At 41.4% G+C, this 20,155-nt stretch overlaps 3 protein-coding genes across 5 annotated transcripts; 1 reads left to right on the forward strand and 2 right to left on the reverse strand.

The window, feature by feature from the left end:
• Positions 1–1,532: 1,532 nt before the first annotated feature.
• On the reverse strand, positions 1,533–6,373 carry prpf18 (PRP18 pre-mRNA processing factor 18 homolog (yeast)). Of its 2 annotated transcripts, XM_061283833.1 has the most exons (10): positions 6,170–6,373; positions 5,567–5,644; positions 5,344–5,370; positions 4,315–4,416; positions 3,963–4,076; positions 3,500–3,646; positions 3,260–3,328; positions 3,042–3,182; positions 2,597–2,824; positions 1,533–2,293 (listed from the first exon to the last, which is right to left on the reverse strand). In XM_061283833.1, the coding sequence occupies exons 1-10, from the start codon at positions 6,233–6,235 to the stop codon at positions 2,213–2,215; spliced, it is 1,053 nt and encodes a 350-aa protein (XP_061139817.1). In that variant the 5' UTR covers positions 6,236–6,373; the 3' UTR covers positions 1,533–2,212. The 2 variants fall into 2 exon arrangements, with proteins under 2 accessions (XP_061139817.1, XP_061139818.1); XM_061283834.1 differs by lacking the exon at positions 5,344–5,370 and having other exon boundaries at positions 6,170–6,372.
• Positions 6,374–7,859: 1,486 nt separating this feature from the next.
• Positions 7,860–11,783, forward strand: sephs1 (selenophosphate synthetase 1). 2 transcript variants are annotated; one of them, XM_061284005.1, is made up of 10 exons: positions 7,860–7,932; positions 8,976–9,093; positions 9,191–9,287; positions 9,385–9,488; positions 9,739–9,846; positions 9,912–10,066; positions 10,136–10,226; positions 10,309–10,408; positions 10,490–10,702; positions 11,074–11,783. In XM_061284005.1, exons 2-10 carry the CDS (start codon positions 8,998–9,000, stop codon positions 11,286–11,288), a joined length of 1,179 nt encoding a protein of 392 aa, XP_061139989.1. In that variant the 5' UTR covers positions 7,860–7,932; positions 8,976–8,997; the 3' UTR covers positions 11,289–11,783. The 2 variants fall into 2 exon arrangements, with proteins under 2 accessions (XP_061139989.1, XP_061139990.1); XM_061284006.1 differs by lacking the exon at positions 7,860–7,932 and adding an exon at positions 7,939–8,592.
• Positions 11,784–12,171: 388 nt separating this feature from the next.
• On the reverse strand, positions 12,172–20,121 carry cpt1b (carnitine palmitoyltransferase 1B (muscle)). Its single transcript, XM_061282144.1, has 20 exons — positions 19,978–20,121; positions 19,457–19,620; positions 18,727–18,879; positions 17,940–18,079; positions 17,580–17,751; positions 17,410–17,511; positions 17,048–17,185; positions 16,893–16,970; positions 16,306–16,413; positions 16,137–16,221; positions 15,533–15,728; positions 15,257–15,439; positions 14,942–15,047; positions 14,710–14,826; positions 14,378–14,542; positions 13,983–14,117; positions 13,633–13,785; positions 13,459–13,572; positions 12,887–12,979; positions 12,172–12,507 (listed from the first exon to the last, which is right to left on the reverse strand). Exons 3-20 carry the CDS (start codon positions 18,865–18,867, stop codon positions 12,379–12,381), a joined length of 2,355 nt encoding a protein of 784 aa, XP_061138128.1. The 5' UTR covers positions 18,868–18,879; positions 19,457–19,620; positions 19,978–20,121; the 3' UTR covers positions 12,172–12,378.
• Positions 20,122–20,155: the final 34 nt, after the last annotated feature.

A 20,155-nucleotide genomic window follows, 5' to 3' on the forward strand; every position in this document is an offset into this window, starting at 1 on the left:
TGGATAACATCGCGCACATAGAATAGCACAAGCACATTCGCGCAAGACCGAAAGAAAAAAACGGCATGAAAATGAAGAATCGAAAAAGCTCGATCTTTTTCAGCCGGGGCGGAGGGAGTCCTAACCGGGGCACCGCCCCGGCTTGCCTACGCCACTGCACATTGGCTTCCTCGCAGTGAAAGGACAGTACCACTTGGTGGTGTTGATAAATTCTCAAGATGGTTTGCCAACTGTCAAAAAAGACCACATTGGAAAAATAAGGAAAGACAAAATATTAGTATACAATCACGTTTTAAGCTCCTATTTTCCGTATCTGTAAATCAATGTCGAGAACAAAAAAATAAAAAATAACTTTTTTTTTTAATGTTAATTATATGCCCTGGATCAATAAAGGTTTGGGCTCACAGTGCTATTTTCTGTATTAAAAACAAAATTGGGAAAATGGTTTAGACTGATTTCACAAACATTTAGTAACAGTGCCCCTGTACAACATTTGGACTGCTTAGAAGCACAATGAATGTCTCTGGTGTGCAGTCAGCCGTGTGAAATGATAACACAGCACACTCAATTGTGTGTGTGTCATGGCCGTTCCAGTTCAGGGTTCTTGTGACGCGTCACTACTGGACTGCAGCCAACATATTCCGCTTACTTAACTCAAGGGCGGATAAATGCCAACATGGCTGAACAAACACAATGATCCCCTCACAGTGTGCAAACATTTCAGCATTCCCGCTGTTGGAATAAATTGTCATCGGACGTCAGCGCAGGAGAATCCGACACCGGCAATTTGCCTGTCAACCTAACCTGGCTCAGCCTGGCGAAGTAATGACGTGCGGAGGAGGCGAAGCCGGAGCCGTAGTGACGCGCACGGACAGCAGACCAGACGACTGGGAACATCAGGAACACCAAATCACCATGGTTACACACACGGTGTAATAAGGTCGGAGAGTGAGTGACGTCGGACTCTACTATCTCATCGAGTTTCTGGAGCGCGGCCATCTGCATTCTGGAATAATACATCTATGCAAGGGATTATGACGACAGACTCTTTTGAAACATGGTTATAAAATAATGTTTTCAAACATTTGCCAAGGAGATCTTTTATCTGGAAAAAAACTAACCTAACATAAAAAAACAATTTAACGATGAGGCCACAGAGAAATCAGATAAGAACCTAATTTCAAAACCCTTCAGTAAGACTCTGTGCAAAAGAAAAAACGGAATAATAGAATAACGAATGGCATGACTTGGTTATACTTGGAAAATAAAAGAGCTGAAGGCCATGGAAAATAAATTACATAATTTGGAATTTCCCGAGAAAAAAAGCAACAATGAACTCCTTGTGAATTTAATAGGTTAAAAAATACTTATAGTACGACACAATACATAATTTGAATTTTCCTAACAATCTAACAAAAACAAAAAATGTAAGAGCCTGCTGCTGTGAGAATCTTTTTTAAAAAAGCTCCCCGAATTAAAGTAGACATTAAAGAAAAAACACTCAAAAGAGTAGAAAATATGACAAAGTAGAGTTTCTGAAACCATTTCTTTAATGTTTTAAAAATAACATAAAAGGCGTGACGGTAATTTCAGATAAACTGAGAATTTAGTAGGAATTTATTTATAAACAAGAAAATGGAGTTTTAATATTAGGAAAAATAAAATTTTTAGGAGGAAAGAACCCCCAATATCAGATATAACTGATTACAGACTAATTTAGCGGGATTTTGGATTACTCGGGGTTGCCTAGAACATGTGATGAACACGCCATGTATAAATAGAAATCTGCTTCTTTTACAGCATGTGGTTGGAAAACAGTGCAGCTGTTTTGGTATGATTTCCTACTAAATTCTCCAGAGTATACTGAAAACCCCAAGCGCAACAAAAGATGCACACACCTGATTTGGCAGGGGTGGGTGGGTGTGTGTAATAAAACTTACACTAAAGGATCTTCCGCTTTAGACAGCACAGTGGATCACACTAAATGCTAAATCGCAAATGTTTCCTGAAAGAACAAAATTCTGAGAGTATGCATGTGCTCAAAAGACCAACAGGTTATTATCGACTGAGAAAAATGAGATGGTGAGAAAACCAATGAGCGTCACGACGAGTCTGAGGGGGATTGGTGTCATCTCCATCAAAGAGTGACTTTTACAACAACTTGCCATCTTGACACGATCCATCTGCTTGAATGTTCAGTCGCGGCGTAGCATTAAAGCGCGTTGTACTCCACACACTTGGATGGAACCGTCGTGAAGTGTTTTTGGCAGATGGTCATCAGCCTCTTTAGTCCCTGCGCAGGAGGTAGAAAATTGTGTCATTTGGCAAGTAGTGAATGAAATGGAAATCCGTGCACATGTGTGCAAAGTTCAATGAGGACTCAAAGTTGTCCTCAAGTGAGAATACGAGTAATTGTTTGTGCCCTGTGATTGACTCTCAGCCAGTTCAGGTGGTACCCTGCCTCTCCAGTTCACCCACCACCAATGCACGGGTGGATGTCTCAATGGATGTTATTGACTGTTGATTCAGTTTGGCCCTTTGTAAACCCAACACGGATAACCAAGATAAGCAGTTAGTCGAGACACCGTTTGCACACCTGAATATACTTCCTCTGCGTTTCATCGTTGAGGACGTGAGCCACGTGCTTGGAGAAGATCTTCTCTCTGCCCGTACGGGCGTGGATGCCCACCATGGTCACACCAATGGGCCAGGGGGCGTTTCCAATGGCCATCTGAAGATACGCGTCGTTTGCCTTGACGTACTCTCTCTCCAGCATGAATTTGATGATGTCAGTGATGGACTCCTTGATGTCAGCTGGTAAACCCTGACATGACAGAGAAAAATTAAGTTGGCTGTGAAAGCTGAGTACATTAGTGTGGGGCTGCAAAATAATGGAATTCTTTTTTCATAGGAGGTAGTGGCTATTTATGTGCATTTACTCAATTGTAAGTATATGCATGAACTATAAATGACACAAGTCAACAGTAGATGTAGACACATGACTGTCAGCATACACCAAGCAAAGAGCCACAACACGCTACCTTCTTCCTGAGCTTCCTAAAGAGAGGTTTGAGGTACGACTCTGTCTGCGAGTGGGTGGCACTGGCCAGCTTCCCCTGAACGCTGCGCTTCACATAGTCCTCGCGACTGTTCAGATCTTTGGCCCACACGCCAAGAAGGAACTGGAATGGGAACAGAAATGACAATCAAGTCAACTGGCAGAGAGTCTCGTGGCAACGATTGGCGCCGGTTGTCTTACGCGCAAGAACTTGTCGATGACCTCTTGGTCCCCGTCGTCATCCCCTCTTCCCAGAGTTTTACCGAGAGCCTGTATGGATGATAAATATGCATCGGACAACATCCAGTGTGGAGTTCTAAGTATAAGTAGCAGGTACACACAAATGAGACTCTTGAACTAAGAAGCAGCCTTGCTTTGAAGGTTAGCAGTTTTTAGGCAGCCCTCCCATTTCATGTCTAATTTTCTAGGATGTGTGAGTACCTCCAGTTCTTCAATAGTGGTGTTCTCTTCATGCACTTTGAGGTCATGCTGCGTGTCCTTTTCTCCCGGCTCTGTCCCACCAACAATTTCGTTTAGGTACTGCTGGTCAATCTTGTCCATGGCCGTCTTCAGGTCATTTCTATAACCCTACGCCGCACAGGCAATTGATGGTGATAACATGAACAACGTGATAAACACAGCTTGTGCTCTTGTGTCGCAGCTGAGCTCTGACTGTCAAGTGCAGTGTGGAGTACTGGTCAGACAGTTTACCGTGGTTTTAATTTGACTTGAGTGGCTGCATATGTGAAGCTCACTCATAGCCTAAATTTTGGCTTGCAACACAAAACAAAATAAACCAAGTGATCGCTCGTAACAGAAAAAGTCCCAAATTGGCTCACTGGTGACTTAAAGTATCACTGCGTTATTGGTTTTGTATTCCACCTAATGGTGCGTGGAGCTATACCTTGTTCACTTCTGGAGTCAGAATCTCAATCTTGCGGAGTCTCTGGAAAGCATCGTAGTCGGACTCTCCGAACAGTCGGATTGGCTCGCCTCGTTCCCTCAGCCGTCGGATGACCTAGTCACATTGATGCAAAAGACACATTTGTGTAATCATGAGTGTCTTGCTGGGAACCTTCTAGCGATTTTAGCCTCAACATCTACTTCATTTGACATGCTGAGCACATCTTCCAGGTTCAACTACTACATCATTCAACATAGCTTATAAAAGTCCACACACTGAGGATCACTAATAAGGAAACGTGCTCTTTTTTCTCTCTGATGAATTTAAGTGAAATGGACCCAGCTGAACTCACCTCCTGCCTTGACAGCGTCATGGGCAGCTTCTCTTCCGTTAGTTCCAACTCCAACACAGGATTAGCAGAGGTGGATGTTTCATTCTCTTCTTTTTTATCGATCTTCAACAGAAAAATGAGTACACAAGTTTAGTATTTGAATCTCAGATGAAATGCAGATTCAATGAGTGAGATTTGAGGCGGCAAGAACTTTTGGATCTCAGAATTCAATGAGGATGACAGCACAGATTTACATGCATATATTCCTGAAACGCCAAAGAACAGTGTGATGTATTCTCTAATTGACTGCAAGTGGTTACGTCTTAAAAAATAAAGTGGTGAACTCCAACATGCTTTCATTGACTCATGCAGAACTGATCATTTGAGGATGTTCTTAACAGGTTTAACCAAAATAATCTGGTAGAGCAGAGATGAGCAATTTAAATGATGGCGGGGCGATTTTTCAACGGAGACACTCATGGGGTCAAATATAAGCACACACTTCCTAAACAACATCATACAAAAAAACGAGCAACCGCCAACATACATTTTCCATGAAAAATGGTGGTTTGACCCACCCCCCCCAAAAAAACTAATGAAAATGTTTTTATTGTTAAGAAAAAAACTGTAATCACAAGAGTAAACATGATCATAATTTCTCTCCCACTATTAAAAAGAAATCAAACATGGAGAGCAAATAAAAATGTTGCAAATAATAGAACAGCAATCAAAGGAAAAAATAAATAATAATAATTATGGAACAAACATGTCCAATTTCAAACCAGTCTCCATGCGGACAAGCACATTAAAGCTGTGTTCTGATTTGGCAGTGTGCCTTCTGTTCCTTGTTAACTTTTAATAATTCAATGAAACAAGTCCAGTACAGGGAGCAGATGAAATTACATATCACCATGGAGAACTGAATCAAAATCATTGCAGGTATCAAAAGGTATCAAGGAAGTAGAAGCAGTATGACAATGTGCATTACAAAAAACAAAAGTAAACTCAAACTCTTTCAGCCATGCATCCCATCATACCAGTTACCCATACCTGGCTGTCAGGAGTCTCTCTCTGAACCTACAAATGCAGGTGGCAAGTTGAGGAGAAACAGCATAGTGAGGACAAATGCAGACACTAAATGCACACCTGAACCACCTTGGAGGTGTGTGAGAAAGAATGTGCGCGTGTGTGTGTGCACATGCGTCTGAACGGTGGCAAAATACTGAAGAGATGCGAGATCTCTTTGTGTGTTTGAATATGAACAAGAATCCACCTTATAGCCGCATTTTTGGAAGTAGTCCTCCTCCTCCTTGCGAGCAAGATCTCCTCTTTTGAAGAACCTTTTGGAGTCCTAGGAACAAAAAAAGGGGGTGCTGGGTTTTATGATTTACTTCTGCTGGAGGGGCAACATAGTAAATGGGACACTTTAGTAGGTACACATGAACACGCGATTGAGTAATACGAGGTTCATACAACACAATCTGGTCTAAAGCATCAGTAGTGTGCACCCAGAAACAATCAGGCTGAATGAGATCCCACACACACAAAATATATAGTGCAAATACAACTACATATTACACGTAAACATACTTACATAATTTTAAATTGTACATTCAAACGGTAAACGGTAAATTTACGGTACATGATGGGCACCATTTTGTTGTTGTTGACATTTTCATCCAGTTTGCACAACTTTAACGCTTCGGATAACATTTACTGAAAATGATCATTTCAGCTTTATAAATAAAGCTAGCCTGAGGATTCAGGGTCTATCGCTCGTGAGGCATATAACACGTAAAAGAGAAGTGCTTCTAGAACGTTCCTTAAAATAACAAGTTAGCATTAGCAAAGGGGGCTAACTAGCCAACACACTCACGTCAACGAGTTGTTTTTCCTCGATGAGTTTCCTCTTCCTCGCGATCTCTGCTTTGAGAATATCCATCCCGGCTATATAACAGTAGTCGATGTTTATTTTATTCCTAAAACAAACGTATCCTACTAGAAAACGATCATCAAGTGCCTACATTAGCAGCGCTTTCACGGCAGGAAGTAAAATGGTGAGATTTCAGTTTAAGAGTATGTTCGGCTACTCACGAGAATATTTCAAAGTAAAAGCATCAAACTCGGAGGCGATTCTTTAGATTTAAAATACAACATAATCAAGTCGGCGTATAATTATGCATATATTCATTTCATATTCATAGTCATATTAACCATTTAGCCTGTATTTATTTTTAAATCAAAATCCATGGAAAATTGTTTCATGCAAATTAAGTAGCATAAACTGTTGTCCAGTTAATGAAGTGATGTCTTTTGGAAACTAAGGATGCTTGAAACATTAATATGTGTTCAAATTAATATTGTTTATAATAATATATTACAGAGAAATAATGCGGTGAACACAGAATAGCTACCAGGCCCACGAGACTGAATCCAGATCCTTCCGAATCAAATCAAACTTGCCATGTGGAGGCTGAAAAGAGGTGCATAACAGTACTTTTGTTGTTTATTGTTATGTTGATCAATAAAGTTAGTGCCATTGAAAAGTCACTATGCTGTCTAATAGCTGTTTTTTTTTCTTTTTCATGATTTCCCCCCCACCTCTACTGCCGAAGCCTTAAATAGATTGATTGGCAATAAATGTACAACTCAATATAAAATTCCATTTCAGTAATAAATGCCTGCTTTTTTTTTTTTTTTTGGTGCAATAACAACACCACAGCAACAAGAATGCATGGGACACTGATGGACATGACTAGACCGGCTGGCCTGTGCCCCAAAGTTACATGTAATAAATGTGAATTTACAGTAATGTGTACATGAACTGCCTTTTTGAATTTCATTACCATTTTATAAAAGTCAAAGCTCAGTGTTTGTGTCTTTTTTGAATGACCTGTACAAGTGGCCGTGATTCACAGTATATAGTGATGCATTCATCTTAAAAGAAAAAAAGAAAATATGGTGGAGTTCACTTTGACTATCAAATTTTTAGATTTTGAGATGACTCAAATCGATTTGTCTTATTCATGACAGTATATTGCAACTGGTGACATTGACTTTGTGTCTACAATGAAATGTACTTCATTTCACCGTGCACCTTGAATTGTCAATGACGCTGAACCATGACATTTGTGTTTTATTTTTTGTAATTTGCTTATTTAACCAAATAAGAACGTGGGGAAATTAGAATATTTATTTGAATTTGTGTTTTGACTAATTATGATCTAAAGTCTTCCATCTGGAGGTAAAAGGCTGAGGGTTAATTTGGAGGGAAAACATCAAATTAAAGGTACACTCCATAGTAGAGATTCGATTGCCAGACTCGGTGACTTGTTAAAGGGGATGTTGAAGCAGCTCCAGTGTTGACAAAGGACCCATGGCGATCGCGATCATTTCCTAATTTTATTTTGCAACAAATATTTCCTCGTAGACAATTAATCACTGTCATCATGTTTTCTAATTCGGATACATGACTTTTATACGAATAATCACAAACAAAGTTTCCACGAGCAAACTCTAAAAAGAACAAATATTCGCCATTTACTGTCAGGCAGTGGCCGAGGGCGCCTCATTGAAGGCCCGCTGCGAGCCGCAGCCGTCCCCGCTCTTGTGTCGGGATCTGGCGCTGACTTGAAGCTGGTAAGGATCAACTGGACGCTTCAATTAAAGGGGAAATGTGAAGCGAATATAACTCAGCTTTGGCACTCAAATTGCAAAAGCCACCGTTGTAAACTCCTGCAGCGTGCGACTGCGTTACCGGCGTTGCACAACGGGCGCCGATTGTACGGGGAGCACGTTGATGTGGCGCACGTCGCATGGCATTGGATAGCAAAGGGTTAATTTTTTCCACAGCCGACATTTTCGTTCGGCGCTCTAATGGCAACTTTTAAACTTTTTATTTCGTACGCTGCACGCGTGGTCCTTGCCCCTCCACCTACGCTGCGTATTTCAAACAACAACTTATTCTATCATTTCATTGTGTGTATGTTGGCTTCTCCTAGTTGAATACAGTATAGCAACACCTTGTGCACACAATGCGCACATCACTTCATGCACGGGTCGGCAGCTAACTGGAGCTAGCGCGGAAATCGAATTGTACGCTCAAACGCGTCAATGTGATTGGAATACACTTAACACGTTTCTCATTATGTAAAGCATACATTCTGATTTTAATTTAAAAAGTAATGCGCTGATGTCGTGCTTGAAGTTGTCCCCTCATGGCATGCGTTGACTCCACATGTAACGCCTCTTCCCACTGGCTGACCCAGTGGTTGGAAGTAACAAAGTACACATCTTGAGGTACTGCGATGTCAATAAAGTATATTTTTGGGATAAGGGAGTTGAATCCATTACGGCTTGACTACTTTTGCCTCGGCATGGAGTGTTTGCAAGGACCCCTGCTTCAAACTTATAATGAAACAAATTAGGGTTGGCGGAGTACCGATATCAGGTATCTGATACCTGCCTTGAGCTCCAATATTTATTTGTCTTACAGTTTAGATGATTTCGTACTCTATTTAATTCCCCTAATCGAATGAATAACATCAATATACTGTATTTATTTGGTAGTGTTTACATTGGCTCTTGTGGGTCCAAATCACTACTGCCATTGAGAAAATTATTGGTGTTTTTAAAATGTCAGCTTCCTGGTACTCAATTTTAATTTGTGTGATGTGTGTGAGGTGGCCCTGACTATCTTCAGACATGTCGGTGAGAGAGTCCTTTAATCCCGAGAGCTACGAGCTGGACAAGAACTTCCGGCTCACACGCTTCGCAGAGCTCAAGGGAACGGGTTGCAAGGTTAGAGCGTGCCTCAAGTGTCACATTTGAAATAACTGCACGTGCAAGTCCATACTATCTAAGAACAGCATCTTATAAAGATGTTGGTTTGTCGCAGGTACCCCAAGAGGTTTTACAGAAGCTTTTAGAGAACCTACAAGAGAACCACTACCAGGAAGATGAACAGTTCCTGGGTGCAGTCATGCCTCGATTAGGTAACGATAACACTCAATAGCACTTTGAAAGAAACAAAAAACAACTGATAGTTCATAATTAGTCAAAGTGTACCATGAATAAACATCTGTTTTTCAGGCATCGGCATGGACACCTGCGTCATCCCGCTACGACATGGAGGCCTTTCACTTGTTCAGACGACAGATTACATTTACCCTATAGTGGACGATCCCTACATGATGGTATGAATCTGCCAAATGTTTCAATTCAATTTCAAAAGCTCATTGAGCCCACCTTTCCAAACATGACCAGAGGACATAATAGAATAACAATAAAAAAATGTTGCTTAAGTTGACTTTTGTCTATATGGGCTTTAAATGTAAACGTATGGGCCTTAATCAGTTGCCAAGAAGTATTGTGCGACAAAAATGCATATCTGAAAAATATTACTTAAACATCATTTTGACACGTGTACTTTTTTTCCCCCCCAAGGGTCGCGTGGCATGTGCAAATGTTCTCAGCGACCTGTACGCCATGGGGGTGACGGAATGCGACAACATGTTGATGCTGCTGGGCGTCAGCAACAAAATGTCAGAGAAGGTGAGAGCTTGCGTCCTGGCACACTGATGACTTTGTTTCTTATCTTTATGTCCTCTTTATTACAGGAGAGGGACAAAGTCATGCCGCTCCTCATGCAGGGCTTCAAAGATGCGGCGGAGGAGGCGGGCACGTCTGTGACGGGTGGACAGACAGTGCTCAATCCCTGGGTGGTCTTGGGGGGCGTCGCTACCACCGTGTGCCAGCCCAATGAATTCATTATGTGAGTTATTTCACATGAAATTTGCTTAGATTTGGTGTGGTGATGAACATGTCATGTGATGACTTGCAGGCCAGACAATGCAGTGCCAGGAGACGTGCTGGTGCTCACAAAGCCGCTGGGGACGCAAGTGGCCGTGGCTGTGCACCAGTGGCTCGATATCGTACGTTTGAACAAATTTACAAGCGGGTGTTTCTCGAATGAAGGTACTGAACACCCGTGGTCTGCATCGTTCTCTCTTACAGCCCGAGAAGTGGAATAAGATCAAGTTGGTCGTTACGCAGGAAGACGTCGAGCTGGCCTACCACGAAGCAATGATGAACATGGCTCGCCTCAATAGGACAGGTAAGAAATTGAGTTTCATCTCTGCTATCATGCAGTTGTCCATGATCCTACAATCCATACTTCCATCTATCTATCTGCCAGCTGCCAGCCTCATGCACACGTTCAACGCACATGCCGCAACCGACATCACGGGCTTTGGCATTCTGGGCCACGCCCAGACGCTGGCCAAGCAACAGCGGAGCGAAGTGTCCTTTGTTATCCACAACCTTCCCGTGCTCGCCAAGATGGCCGCCGTGTCCAAGGCGTGTGGCAACATGTTCGGTCTCATGCACGGCACCTGCCCAGAGACGTCAGGTATGCAATTTTGGTCTTCAAATTTGAGGTTAAATGTCTTCTGCTGGCCTTATTACTTTTTGCAATTGCAATTATTTACCAGTGTCAATTTAAGCCTACTGTCATGTTGAATTTTTTTTTTAAAAAAAATTGAGTTTCAAATGGAACTTTTTCTGTATTTTTGTAAACAATGTTCTTAAAAGTTAGACAAAAACATTTGATTTTTTTTCACTTTATGGGTCAATTTGATCTGCAACATTAACTTTAAGTAAAAGCATTGATTCCAGCAAAAGACAATGATCATAGAATGTAATTTCTTGACTCAGATTCAGAAAACTGGATTTATCCCTGCAGGACAATATTTCATGTTATTTAATTTTATGGAATTGCAGGGGGGCTGCTCATCTGTCTGCCGCGTGAGCAGGCGGCACGTTTCTGCGCTGAGATCAAGTCACCCAAGTACGGCGAGGGCCACCAGGCATGGATCATAGGCATCGTAGAGAAGGGCAACCGCACAGCGCGCATCATCGACAAGCCACGGATCATCGAGGTGGCGCCGCAGGTAGCCACACAGAGCGTCAACCCAACGCCCGGTGCTACGTCCTAACCCCCCCAAAGGGCCCCTCATCATCATCATCATGACCTTCCTCCTGCTGCATCTGACGATGATTTTGTTTTCAAACAAGCAACTACAGAAACCTGTTAAGAGTGTCCACTCGTTTGACTACTGGCTGGTGTGTATGTGACAAACAGCTTCACCCAGTGGCTTAGAGTGGCATTACAATCCCCATGGACTCCAAATGTCATAATTGGTCATTCGTTTGCCTTTTGTGTGGCTTTTTTTCTGTATTCTGAAGGTGAGAGAAGACGACAGATCCACACTGCTGATGGATGATTAGTCACGGATCCTGGTTTGTCAGAACTTTTTCTCATCTAAAAGGAAGGTCCGTGTCTTGTCGTTTGGTTGGTTTTGTTTGTCCACTTATGTACAGTTATAAAGTTCTTTGCTGTAATGTTGCCTTGAAAGGAACTGTTGGAATGTTTTTTTTAATTCAGTTGACTTTTTGTATTGACCCCCACCAGAATAAATACTCAAATACTATGATTTGTTGTGTTCCCGGATTCTTCCCTCCACGCATCATGATGACATCGGTGATGTCTTGTTGAAATTGACATGGTATCGCATCACGTCAGTATCAACAAGTATTGAATGATGTCGAGATTCCCAGTGTGATATGTACATGAATGCTCCTAACGGTAAAAAGAATCACTGGCCAAGTTGAATTCTGTTAACCTTTTAGCACATTTGCATTTGAAAAACTTTGTTTTAAAACTTATTTTAATAAAATCTGAATTTAAACTACGATGTGTAATTTCTTATCTAAATATAGTCTTGTTTCCATTTCCATGTAGAAATCTTTGTCATTCTGAGGGTTTCTAATATTTTTGATCTACATCCGCTTAAAAAAAGTGTATTCAAAACACTAAAGTAAATATGAAATCAGTGCGGATGCTTTATTTACAAGGTTTGGATTCACAAAGGCGCAATATACAGAGCAATAACTTACAGGAGCATTCATGATGATGAGTGCGTGTGTTGACATCATCGCAACTGCATCAACTGTTGCATAGACACACACACACACTTAAATACAGTCTGCACACTTACATACAGTATGCACACATACGCAGGTCTGCTACATATGCTTCTTGCCGTTGCTGAGCTGCATCTTAGACTCGTCTGTCATCGTCTTGTTTATGGGATGGAAAAGCGTTTGGATGTCCATCATGGCTTTGCTGATGTGTTGACCGAACCTGCGCGAGTTCTGCATGGATCACATGATGAGCCCCAGATAAGGAATTAACAGAATTGGGAAGACTGGTGTGGCAACAGGACAGGCAAATCTAAGATAAAACAATGGCACTACTTTGGGCAGTGCAAAGACAAGTTTCAGTAATACCGTGCAGAGGTCATCTTACTAGCTATTGCTCGCGGGTGGCTAGGAAGGGGGTAAAGATTAGTCTGTAGTTATGTTACTATATTTAGTAATCGTTCAGTACATCTAGTTTTTTACCAGTCTTTTCTTACACAAATATTTATACTTTTACATGAGTACAGAGTAAGACGAGTCTTGCTACCTAGAATGAAACATTAGTAAGAAAACCTGTTATTTAAAGTGTGCATGGGGTCAGATAAATGTTCACCGTGTCAGGGCTTGAGAACTTGGAGGAGATGTGGAATGTGATGAGGTTTTCTCCAACAATGATGTAAGACACGCCGTAACCGTCATCGGCCACCTGTAAAATGATCAGGCAATATTTTTTTATTAATTTAATTAATCCCAAATTAAAAATGGATATGATGTGATTAATCATGATCACAAGTTATATTTCATGATTTCATTTTTTATTTATATAAAATTATACCTATTAAATTATGCTCACATTCTGTTTTTGTAATACGTAGAATGTATGAATTTAGTTTTTTGTTCCAATATGCAATGCTTCAGAAAATGATCCCTTGTAGTACTTCAATGAAACTACATTAAACTATATGCTTGAAATTAAATTTTTTCTTGAGTATTTTAATTTCTATAAAACTTTGTGGGGTAGGAATCAGAGTCATAACAAAGACTATAAGACTTTTGTTACGATTGATTTCCTCTCATCCCGTGTGTTATTTATTTCTTCTGCGGAGAAATTTGTCATCTATTTGTGGAAAGGTCACAATGTTTTATTGATCCCCGGGATAAACCATAGCCAAGGATTTCACTCACAGGGCCAAATCCGCCTCCAGCCCCGACATATTCCGGGAACTTATTGATGTCCACCAAGTTGAGCTGCTGCTGAGGAGTCTGACTGGTGGACAACTTCCACGGTTCCGATAGAACCTGCAAGCAAGCCAGCACTTAGCGACGTTAGCGCGCCGCAGGAATGTGCCGCATTCTCACCTGCTTTAGGAACGGTGAATCTAAGCCCAGATACTTGGACACAATGTAGAGACAGAAAAGATGTCGGTCGATGCCGGAACCGGTCATGGCTAGACGGTACATGTTCTGATGCTTGTCGGACGCTTTCCGAAACAGCGCCAGCCTCTGCGTGTTCTGTGAAAGGCATAAGGAGACAAAGACACACAAATACATACACACTTTCTAACTGTATTGGAGTGTTTTTCTGATAACATTGACAAATAGTTTCATTAAAAATGTTTATGACACAAATAAATGTCATATCGTCATGCACTGCTTGTGATAACACGACTTTAACATGGACTTTCTCGCTCTTGATTTGTCCGACTTACGGTTGTCTGTCGGTCCTCCATTGCTCTGACGAAGGCGACAGCCTCAGAGGTGCACGAACGCACCGTCTCCGTGCGGCCATCTCTGAACATGCGCGTCATGGAAGACTCGTATGTCAAGCGGAATTCCCCCTGGTCCTGGTGAACAGAATCACAAGAAATACATACATATGCTGAAAATCTGAAGCCAAACCGAAATGCTGCTGACTTAATTCTGAAAGGTGCTATTTGAAGAAAGCAAAAAAATACATATGTACTGATTAAGGTGAATAAGTTGACGAATTGATGGAGATATGTGAAAACAGCAGAAATTGCTAACGTATTATCAAGTTTTTTTGGATCAATACTTTTCAGTCTTCCCTCAATAATGTTCTTATTATTAATGAGAGGCTGCATACCCTGAACTGTGCCAGCTGCAAGGCCAGCTGAATGAAAGCGTCCGGGCTGGTCCGGCACTTTTTAATCAGGCCTTTGCCAAATGCACCAAAGACGTAGGCGAAGAAGTCCACATCATCCGCTATCTTTTTAGCAGAAAGGTAGGACGTCTCGATCACATTTTGGCACTACACAAACAAAGAACGGGCACATTAGGTGTTTTTTCTATGACAAATTCCAGAAGGATCTGGCCCCACTCTGCCCACATGCTAGTGTACTTTTGTTTTCACTGCCGTTTTAAGATTTGTAGCCGAAGAAAGCTATAATAGAGAGCACAGGGATACTGCTAACGTACCTCCTTTGGAATGAGCCACTGGAGTCGTGTGGGATAAGGGAGGCCTTGGTTTACGTCTCCTTTGCAGTGGCCCTCCTTTGTGTAGCCCAGCTGGAAGCAGTCCGTGGCAATGACGTACTACACGCACGCACGGACGCACGCGCGCGCACACACACACACGCACACACACACATACGTCTTGTATGAATAAACAGACATTAAAATGATTTGCGCTCAGGGGAGGGTGAATTACCTCCCACATGTGTCCCACGATAGGTGCGTCAGCCCACGAATGTTCTGCGTTTATTCCCATTTTGCCATTGGGATAAGCTATGAGGGTGAAAGATTTGTCAAACCACCTAAAAGAAAAGAAGGATGAGGTTTGATGGTCATTTTATTAGGCTTGCCCGCATAATTTAAGGGTTGCTCAGAATTCCCAAATGGTATCTAAATGAATTCCATGTTTTCATTTTAATATTTATTTCGTTATACGTTGTGTTCAATTTTGTGGGGGATTAGAACTGTGGAATTGTTTTTTTTTTTTAAACTCCAATGGTCAGGCTTTTACCTGTCGTAGCACTTTCCATGCAGCAGAGATTTGGCATAGCGGTCCAGAGAGTTGCTGGCAGCGTCGTAACCCTGAGATTCGTCATCCAATGCCAGAAAGAAGGCTGCCGACTCCACCGCGTCCAAGGACGCTTTGTTCACTCCTTGGCTGAAGTATTTCATCCGAGCCTGAGCCCACGGAACCCTAGCGAGGTTAAAGACATGTCGAGCCTTCAATCCACCTCGTATTATGACCACTATCACGTCGATACAAATATGAACGTTTGGAAATGTTCACCTGTTTCCAGCAGTCAACGCGGCTAGTTTGAGCTCACCAGGCTGGGGCTCGGATGTATCATTAAGGATCCTGCTAAATTGGGTCTCCAGCTCGCTGGGTAAGAGGTGACGTCCCCCCATGTACAGCCACACTTGGAAGAAGCGACCCTTGTGGTACACCACCACGTGCTTCCTGTCACTCAGGTGCTGCACAAAATCTTCAAATTGCAAGATAACAGCTTGTATTTTAAGTTATTGATATCCTGACTGAGAAATTTCACAAGAACATAATATGAATATGTACTAACACTAAACCACAATTTGTAAAGAAATAAATACATATTTAAATGCATACTTTCATTAACAGGTATGGTTTTCACTTCTTATGATTGTTACATAAATGTCTTTACTGTGGCTGAGTAAATTCTGTCAAATTGACAAAAAAAAATCACATATAACATCTCCCAAGTCAAGAAGAAACTTATAGTAGAGTGCTGCAATAAGATAGCTCCAAAGCACTACTTTTATTTTAGACATGGCTTTCAGCTAAGTACCAAAACAGTAAAAAGATAAGTATTTGAGCAAACAACAGAAGATGAAACAAAAGAGCATTTTACTGTACGTACCTGTTTCAATGCCTGGGATGCGAGTTGTGTTGAACATCCTCTCCATCTGAGCGGAGCACATGGGAACCGTTCCCAGAGCCCTCAGCTGAGAGACAAAAGAGAGAAGAAAAGTTACAGCGTTTCCAGTCAAATGGTGTGTCATTGTGTATTGAGCATGTTGGGCCATTACCGGCGCATGTTCACCACGCTCCAGTTTGCGTCTGTACTGCAGCATGGCGTGCACCACATTGCCCGCACGCGCTGCCTGCCGGTGAGTTGGCGTCACATACAGAAGGTCCTTTGCACAACAATAGAGATTTTTTTTTTTTAAATAATGGGGACACAATATCATTAATAACAAAGAAAAAATAAGCGATGACTTGCGAGCAAATAACAACGAGGAAATGTGAATAGTAGTTAACCCTTTGAAACATAAATCAGCAAAATAAATAAAAAATAACCAAAATATATCTATTTTTTTAATTTCATTGCTTGTTTGACTGTAATTTAAACACGCATAGCTTTTTTGAAAAGTTAAATACAAAACAAAATAATACAACTTAACACAAATTGGAAAATGATAAAATATATTAAAAGAAAATTTAATAATGGGATATAATTAACTTTTCACAAGATAATAAAATGAAGTTATCCAAATAAAATAATCCAAAGAAAACATCTTTTAGAGTTAACACAATAATAAAATTGAGTTAAACAAATTAGCTCATCTGTAGTACTGTTGATGATAGTCTTCCATTTGTCCGCCTTCAATCTTACCATGATGTAGAAGTTACTGTTGACCATAATTGGGCCTCTGCCTCTCAGGTAGATGTACTCCTCCCACCAGTCACTTACCTACAGGCAGAGTGAAATGCAAAAGTTTTAGAAATATTAACGGCACCTTTTGTGACGTCTTACTGTAGCATACTCACATAATTGGAGGCCCACCAAGACTTGAGGATCAAGTATCTTTGCAGCTGGGCAGCCTCTGACTCTTTAAAATCATTGGCCAAAATCTTCATTTCCTCATATTGCTCATCATCTAAAAGAGGACGCACCGACTCCAGATACTGCACACAAAACAACTTTCTTGTCATAACTGGACAAGAAAAAGCCTCTAACAACCCTTTAAAGAGCGTAGCAATCCCCATCCACCCAACCAGTACATTGAAATCACATAGCAAACTCAATGGAATAGAAATCAGCACAGTACAGCTTCAAAGGATGGCAAGTTTGCTCTTGGAAAATGACAAGTGGTTTCAATTAATTCCACAATTTCCCTCAGAGTACCTACCCTGCAGATCGTGTCTTCCACCTTGGGTACGGGTAGTCGGGGTAAGGACGCCTGAAAGCTGTAAAGAAGTGGTCTGCGCCCTGAAAACATCTTCACCAGGTTCTGAAAGCAAACAAACAATTCCGTATCTGTATTTCAAAAGTCAGAGCAATGAAATATATTTCACATACCAGCCACACTTGAGTGGACGTGCTCATCTTTCCGTGGGATTCAAAGATCCAGGCATGGTAGGAGAGGAGAGCTTTGAGGGTGTACCTGAGCAGGTAGATGAGGAAGAGCCACGCGGCACTGGCGAACACCACGGCGCTCAGGACCGCGCCCGTCTGCACTGATAGATATCCTCTACTCGCAAAAGTCACAAAACTGCACTAGTTACACTTTCCTCACATAAACGCAGTCAAACACAAACATTTAGGTGCTCAATGGCCACTTTATTAGGCACACCCACAGTATTATGTCAGACAATAGAGAAAAAGCAGAAAAATGTATCTATACAAGTGTCCATTGGAAGTACGGAAATGGTTTCTAACCTGAGCGGTATGTTTTCCTGGATGGAGTTTATAATTCCCAGCGAGAGGTCCAGGCCCGTGTATAAGCTACTTATCATGACGATAACCACAATCAGCCAACTGGACGGACTGGCCGGATACAGGCCAGCCAAGATCCCATTCTGAACAACAAAAACATATCTTCATTTCCACATGTATACATATGAATGGGTTTAAGCGGTGGTTGCCAAGTAGAACTGTGCTTAGTCTTATTTCTTTAAAGGGGAAGGTCCATGTGGCTTCACTCGTCTCCATAAGGATGGTATTTGACTGGCATTGCATTTGTGGAACAATTTCAATCAGTACTACCGTATTTTCCGGCCTATAAGGCGCACCTTAAATGAATGGCCCATTTTAAAACTTTATCCTTATATAAGGCGCACCATTAATGCATCATGTCAGATTTTTAATCCAAATCAAATCATTCTCCATTTTATCTTTTTTATTTCAACTTCAGACAGAACAAATTACTTTATAATCATAAAATAATGATCCATAGTCTTTTTGATTGATGATTCATAGTCTTCAGTGGGCCACTTATGATTGATTTCATGACACAATTATTCTGGCCAGTTTAAATTTAGGAATTTGGTCCATATATAAGGCGCACCGGACTATAAGGCGCACTGTTGGTTTTTGAGAAAATTTTAGGTTTTTAGGTGCGCCTTATAGGGCGGAAAATACGGTACTTATACAAGTATCCATACTTCTACTCAAATAGAGGGAGAACTTTTCCCACCTCTGGTACGTGTATGTTAAAAAGAAGCACCTTGAACCGTATGGCTCTCTTCTTCCACGCCGTCAGACCAGCCTGGCAGATGTTAGTGATAACTTCCTGGCTCAGTTTGAGGTCCACGCCATCCGGACGCACAGTGAACTGGAAGCCCACCGCCTGATGGGCTTCAGCCATCGCTCCTAATCACTGTCAGTCATACAATTAATTCATCAGTATTGCAGTGCTAGATTGCAATATCATATTCAGAGAGGTTTTAATATTCAGCCCCTCTCAAGCCGCTAAATAAGACCGCTATTTTAGCGAGTAAAAATATAAAACATAAATACATACACATATCAATATCTACAGATCTATCTATATATATATCCACTATATGTATACAAATATATATACACATACAGACACACATGCACACATGAATGACTGAATGACCCCGATGTCCTCTCGGCATAGCAACACATATTTCCTGTTCTGAAAGCGCACACGTGGCCCAACAATAATATTGACGTCGACAGGAGAGCATGACAGGCTCGGATGACAGCGTGAAGACTTTTTCCACGTCACGCGACTGCAGAGTCACACAAGTGGGTGAAAGTTCAACGGACAGATATGGCAGAACGCCTCAGGCTGCAGGCCGCGGAAACACACACATGGTTATAATGGATTGAGCTAAAGTCAGTTAACCTTCAACTTGCTGGTTAATATAATAGACAAATGTGATATAAATATATAAAATGTCATAAGAAAAGCAGTTTTAATTTACCTTGGCTTGACTGTGAGGAAGTAGAAAGGCAGTGGTGGCTTTTTGCAATGAAGCACTCTGTCCCCTCTCAGCTTTGTGCCCTCCAAGGGCTTCTTCACTCAGGTGGCAACTCCCAACTGCACTCCCCCACTTAAGTCCAACAGCGCTCGATCTCGCTCCCCCCTCTGTGGCATGTAACAGGACACCAAGTCAGAGACGATCACCTCCCATGCGTGCGTGTACACCAAAGCCTCACACAATCATAAATATCATTCATCGATTTATTCAAATATGAAAAGGAGAAAGGCCATTATAAATATAGAAGTAAATGTGCAAAAAGATATTTTGGGAAAAGTGCCTTATTACAAAATGAAGCGATAGGCTATGGGAGGAAAAATAGCTTTCCTGGATCACTTATCAAGACATTGAAGAGGCCTTATGTGAAAAGAATGTTTTTTTTTATTAGCATTTATTGCTAAATAACATTGCATAGAATTGTTTTACAAACAATATATGATGAATAATAATAAGGCTGCGCTCACCTCTGGCTTGTTTGTTTTGCTTGTGACTTGGCAGGAAATCACTGTGACGACAATTAAAAAAAAAAACTAAAAAAAAACACAGCAAGCAAAATTAGGATGACATCACATTTTGTCAGCCACATGCGGACAAGTTACAACCTTTATGATGCTCAAAGGACCACTTGACATAGTGACTTTC

Source organism: Syngnathus typhle, linkage group LG7, assembly GCF_033458585.1.
Source record: "Syngnathus typhle isolate RoL2023-S1 ecotype Sweden linkage group LG7, RoL_Styp_1.0, whole genome shotgun sequence".
Classification (NCBI taxonomy): Eukaryota; Metazoa; Chordata; class Actinopteri; order Syngnathiformes; family Syngnathidae; genus Syngnathus; species Syngnathus typhle.